Source organism: Electrona antarctica (genome assembly GCF_951216825.1).
Source record: "Electrona antarctica genome assembly, chromosome: 9".
NCBI lineage: Eukaryota > Metazoa > Chordata > Actinopteri > Myctophiformes > Myctophidae > Electrona > Electrona antarctica.
The window spans coordinates 16,302,793-16,308,801 of NC_136790.1; the positions used below are offsets into that span (position 1 = coordinate 16,302,793).

Consider the following 6,009-nt stretch of genomic DNA (forward strand, 5'->3'; position numbering starts at 1 on the left):
GTCATTTGAATTCTTGATAGCTGATACGTAACGTCAGCCACAAGGCTTTTAGCCACTTTAACATTGACAGAGATCCTGTAATTATGGCATGAAGAGCCGTCCGTCATTAACCCAGAAAAAAACGGATAATAAATCATGACAGTTTTCTGAAAAAAATTCTATATCAGTGATTCTCAAACTATTTCATGTCAAGGACCCCAAAAATTATGTAATTGCCCCCCCCCCAGAAGCAAAGAGTTAATCTGAGTTAAAAACGTTCTGAAGAATAGGCTATAGAATAGGCTGTTCCCGTTCAGAATGGGTGAACAGTGGTTCTACAACTACAATCCTACTGTGTGTGCTTTCACTTTGCCTGCCGGACCTGTTCCGGAATCGGAGGCGTGACGACGTACAGAATAAATAACAGCCGTTGGCAGAATCTGGTGTTACAATATGCTGTTTAAGACAACAACTGCTATCGGTAGATTTTATACATTTACAGATACAGCCTACAACATTGATGTGTTGTAATTTAATTAAAACATCTGTTGTAAAGTCTCGTGACTGACTTAACTCACAAATTTAAAGCTTTGAATTTTTTGGGGAAAATACTGAACCTGTCTTTAATGACAGCAGGAAAAAGCTACGTCGTTCTTCGATTTTTCAAAAATAGCAGATCTACAAGCTCGTAGCGCGCCACTCGGTGGCGCGCTATGAGCTTGTAGATCTGCTATTTTTCAATAGCTAAAGCATAACATAATGCTAACACCAAAATGGGTTAAAGAAGGACCAGGAGGAGACTGTTATCCATTTGAAGGCAAAGTCTTTGATTTGGATTAGTTTTTAGTTTTTTTCCTTTTCCTTCATTTAATGAAATCTATATTTACCCAGGGTATCTGGGCTAAGCTCAAGAACTTGTTTCCAGCCAGGCCCTGCTCATAGAACACATTTCATCGTAGTGGTTGATGCCTTGTTCAAGGGCATTTCAGCGGTGGTAATTTTAACGTGTCGGACGGCTGATTCGAACTGGGAACCTTCCGGTATCTAGACCGCGCCGCTATCCGTTCGGCCACCGCTGCCACAAATCTATGATGTTAGCTGTCTGCCTATAGCTCTGCAACCTTGGTGGCTATACGCATAGCGAGGGCAGAACAGTAGAAAGACGTATTTATTCAACAAGACTCTTCAACTAGAAGAGAGAACTGCAGTGTAGCTTTGTCAGCTCAAAAACAGGAAGTGCATGGAAATACGGGGGTAAGTATAGTATGGAAGAGACCAGTAGGGGGCACTGTTTCACAAGGCACTGTCTATGTCTATGAGATCTCAAAGAGCTGAACACTGTGAGAACAGTGAGATCAGGCTGTATGGTTACAGAACGTGTGTAGTACCTGCCTGCCTAACAGTTTTGTCTACCCCCCTCCCCCTTCCTCTTGGCCCTGCAGGCGTCGTCTCCAGCTGAACCCCACGCAGGCCTTCTTCCTGCTGGTCAACCAGCACAGCATGGTGTCCGTGTCCACGTCCATCTCCGAGATCTACGAGCAGGAGAGAGACGAGGACGGCTTCCTCTACATGGTGTACGCCTCGCAGGAGACCTTCGGCTGCTAGGGAGGAGAAAAGCAGGAGAGAGGGGTGGGCTGGGCTGGGGTGGGGTAGGGTGTGAGGGCTGGGGAGAAGGAGGAGGAGGAGATGTGGGGTTATAAGAATCGCAGGACCGACTCTCCCTCATACTGTCACCAGAGTGGGGGGAAAGTAATGCTAGAGCCACCGACCCGGTTCAAAGGCCGCTCGGTTCTTGACCCTGTGCTGCTGAGATTGTCTATAACGCGACCCAGCCACATTGTCAGCAAATCACTCAAGGGTCCTGTTCTATTCTTTGTATGTGGTGCACCTGGCTGCTGCAGTCTGCGATCCATCAGCCTGTATGTATGGTAGACAAAAAATATATAATAATGGTTTCCTGCCCTGATTCTAACCTCATTCCGCCCCCAAAGCTTCTCAATGTCACCTTTATTCTTTGTAGGTGCCTATAACTCTCTCTCTCTCTCCCTCTCCCTCTCCCTCTCTCTCTCTCTCTCTCCTCCCCCCGCTCTATGCTCATCGGTCAGTAAAGTAACAGTAACTTCCAAACAGCAGAGGACACCTCAGAGATAGAGTTAATTCGGACGCAGATTGCGAGCGACTCTTATGTTCTGTCCTACTCCTTTAACACACACTTAGGATTTACTGTTATCATTTGATTTGAGCGAAGCCAAAGCATTAAGGCTTTGCGTTTTTTTTAAACTGGCTGTTGCTGTTTATTGGGATGGTAGGTTAAAAAAATAACTGTAATATTTAAGGCAGCAAAAAACAAAAGCCAGTCGTTGTTCATTAGAAGCTTGGCTGATTCATTCATTGATACTTCTTGGTGTTAAACTCATCCACCGCATTGACGGAAGCACAGCACGGTTAAAGTCTCAACCATCGCCTCGTTCGCCGTTTAATTTTTAACGCCATCTTCTCAACTCTTTCCTGTTGAACAGCAGCAACAGTAGAAATAGATTTTTTTGTTCTTCAATGATTATTGTTTTTATCTTTGATTTTCTTCTTTTTGTTTGGTTCAGTATTACGTAGATTACTACGTAGATCAACCAGTTGTGGTTTATCACAGTTTGTTTTCAGTCCCAACGTGACACTCACCTAACCAACTGTTGGTTATGACTGAGCTGGCAAAACGGGCTAATATATAAGAAATTACCCTAATTACAGTAATTCTTATGATCATGTACTGTAAATATACACGTGCAATACTCAATCCCCCTTTAACCCCTTTACATATTTCTCACACCTTGAAAACACAAACGTACACACACACGCGCACACACACACACACACACACGCACACACACAAACGCACACACACACAAACGCACACGCACACAACACACGCACACAGAAACATTAGGTAACACTGTGTATCATATTATTATCACCTTGTGTGAAAGCCAGAACAAAATGGCTTTGCCAAGACATTTACTTTATATAACAGCTATCTTTATATACACAGTGCACGTAGTCTAGGAAGGGAACATGGCTCTATAGCAGCACTGGCCAAACGAGGCCCACATTTTGACAGTGACGTTCATCCAATGACCGTTGGATCGGACTGCTGCGTTTCGTCTACTTTGGAAGAAGAAAAGAAAAGCGATTCTCAGCCTGTTTTCAGAGCAGAGGTCACAATGTAGGATTGATTTCCTACAATGTAAGCACATTATATTACAGTACACGCCGCTAGCATTGTCAGCCTGCGTCAGATGACCCAGGAGCAGTTACTTTGGACAATTTCTTTATCCAGTAGATGCACAGAGATAACCAGGGGTGCTCGCTGGCTCTCAGTTAAGTGTTTTCCAAGTAAACCGCTTTGACCCTGACATCCCTGTTTTTTTGGGCATGCCATTATAGGTGAACATTTTCATACATAGAGAAATATATTAAAAAAAAGAAAATAACCGTTCTATACGCTTGCGCTTATAGAATGGCTATTTTTGAATTTCTTTGGCTAAAATGCTTGTTCACCCCCCACTTCCCTACATTGTGTCACCTCTATAGCTAAATACACCAGTTTTCTTGTATTTGTGAAATCCCATTTGTCCACTAGTTGGCACGATACTGGGCACAAAATCCCGACAAGGAAATGAGAGGCAAATGTTTGCTGTCGAGCCTTCAACTTGGAAGCGGTATGCACACAGAGTAAGAACAGTGGCAACGCTGGTCAGAACAGTGTAGGAGACGGGTTTAGACAACACTTAGATAAATGTACTTAGTTGTATACACAAAAACAAACTTGCTGTATTTGGGAAACGGGCAGGCAAACAAAATACATCTGTGGTAGAAAATAACGCTTAGTAGGCCACGCTCTTCATATATACACAGCAAAATCCTGTGAGTGTTGTTGGTTTAACGAAAACCACGTTTTACTTGAGAGTGGACAAAATGGACCCAGAAGGTTCCATTTTTACACTTGTGAGTTAAATGAATGCCCTCAAGACGCCGTGGTGCTGTGTACCAGTGTGTGACTTGTGTGAGGACAGTTTCTGTGGCTTATCGGAGTGCTTGTAAAGATTGCAGCGCGCGTGTTGTGACTGTAGAATAGAGTTGAGTAGTAGGGATTTAAAAACAACACATTATACAATGTAGGAAATGGAAGAGCTTCTTTGCACATATATTAAATTAATACGAATATATAGAAGAAAAAAAAAATACAACTTGGCATTCATTTATTTTTTATTTTTATGGTTTTAATTACTGTATCTATATAACATTATCATCTTTTGTATTTGCTCCACTGTTGTGTAGGGCACTGCTTTGTCACTGTATGTTGGTCTGTCTGCCTTTTGTTAAATAATACTTTTCTTTTTTTGGACAGAAAAAGAAAAAGGTTGAGATGCACTACATACTTTGCATGTTTTTTTTTTGTTCTCTCGAGTTTTCATTTTTGATATGTACAATTATTTTACGCAATAGATATTATTGTATTGTTTTATTTAATGTCTTTATAGATGTCTCTGAACCAAAAACCAGAAAATATGTGTGTCTGAAACAAAACAAAAAAATGTGTGCGTATCAACGATCATATAATAATCATCGGTTATTCTTAGGAATGCGTGTTTAATTTAGGCTTTCTGACATTGTCACTGTGTGGAGGGGTGTATATAGACATTGCTACGACTTTATTTCAAGCATTTGCCAATAAAAGACAAAAAAACAAAAAGAAACGTTGCCTTGAAAAGAACTCTACCGTCTCCTGTTTTAAATTTTCCATTACTTGACCAACACTACTTATACTTATAGCAACAGTGAATGAATGTGGTCAACAGTGACACTATGAATGAGAGGAGATGAAGTTCGCACACTTTTTTATCAGGAATCATTCCTGACGAAGGTGGTCGAAACGTTGTTTTCTCTTCAATTAAATAAAAAGTTTGGAGCTCAAGACCTTGGGCGCGAACTTCATCTCCTCTTATCTGTACGTACTTTTGTTCAAGCACCTGTAGAATTTTTGAGATGTGCGTGCTTTCCTGCTGGGGCCTATTTCTTATCAACAATATGAATGACATTACTGGTAAAAATTATTTTTGTAATCAACAACAATGAATGTTGTTGAGACACCCTTGTACACTTTCTGAACAGAGGTGGACCTAAACGTTCAGGAGCATGACATTTCCTCAGGAACATGGAACAGGAACTTATAAAAGAAGGCAGAAGCACACCTCAAAGGTTGGCTCAACAGGAACTGTTTTCTGAAAAAGCTATGTTTCTATGTCAGTCGTTCTTCGATTGTTCAAAAATAGCAGACCTACAGTACAAGCTCGTAGCGCGCCACTCGGTGGCGCGCTAGGAGGTTGTAGATCTGCTATTTTTCAATAGCTAAAGCATAACATAATGCCAAAAGGGGTTCCCGCCCAAAAGAAGGCCAATGCACACCTAAAAGGTTGGCTCAACAGGAACTAAAATCCCAGATGCACTTCGTTGACCTGAGTAAAGGTTATCTGTATAGCACATTTCAACAAAGCAATTGAAAGTGTTTTACAATTACATAATACATTAAGACGAAACAAAGAATAAGTAAAATAAACACAGAAAAAGTATAAAATTACAGTAGGCCCCATATATAACAAACACAACTCAGTAAAAGTCAGTGTGGCAAATAAGAAAGGTCTAGCTTTGATTTAAAATAACAGAGTTGTAGCAGACCTGCAGGTTTTCTGGAAGTTTGTTCCAGATAATAATGTGCATGCATGGTGCATAATTCAGATTGTGGGGACAGAAAGCAGACCATGCCCCAGACGACACTGAGAGGTCTGGACTCTGGGTTGATTCAGATAACAACATCAGAAAGAAGACCTCTGGTGGGCCCTCAACACCTCTACAGCGCTGATAAAGAGAAGCCCACCAACATGTTTTCTTCCTGAGGAGGAGGAGGACGCAGAGGAAAGCCCACCTATCTGACCAGTCGGACTCTGATAAACCTTTACCAGTGTACCCACCATCAAA

The 6,009-nt window shown here is 41.6% G+C and overlaps 1 protein-coding gene and 1 long non-coding RNA gene across 2 annotated transcripts in view; one reads left to right on the forward strand and one right to left on the reverse strand.

Annotated features, from left to right (window-relative positions):
- Nucleotides 1–1,601, forward strand: part of map1lc3a (microtubule-associated protein 1 light chain 3 alpha) — an 18,575-nt gene extending 16,974 nt beyond the window's left edge. Inside the window, exon 4 of the mRNA XM_079510182.1 lies at nucleotides 1,422–1,601. Coding sequence (XP_079366308.1) covers nucleotides 1,422–1,584 — 163 coding nt within the window. The 3' untranslated portion in view covers nucleotides 1,585–1,601. The remainder of the gene's footprint in view (nucleotides 1–1,421) is intronic.
- Nucleotides 1,602–3,458: 1,857 nt separating this feature from the next.
- LOC306929833 lies at nucleotides 3,459–4,741 on the reverse strand. Its single transcript, XR_013790845.1, has 2 exons — nucleotides 3,735–4,741; nucleotides 3,459–3,676 (listed from the first exon to the last, which is right to left on the reverse strand). It is a non-coding gene; the product is annotated as an uncharacterized lncRNA (long non-coding RNA).
- Between the last annotated feature and the right edge of the window lie 1,268 nt (nucleotides 4,742–6,009).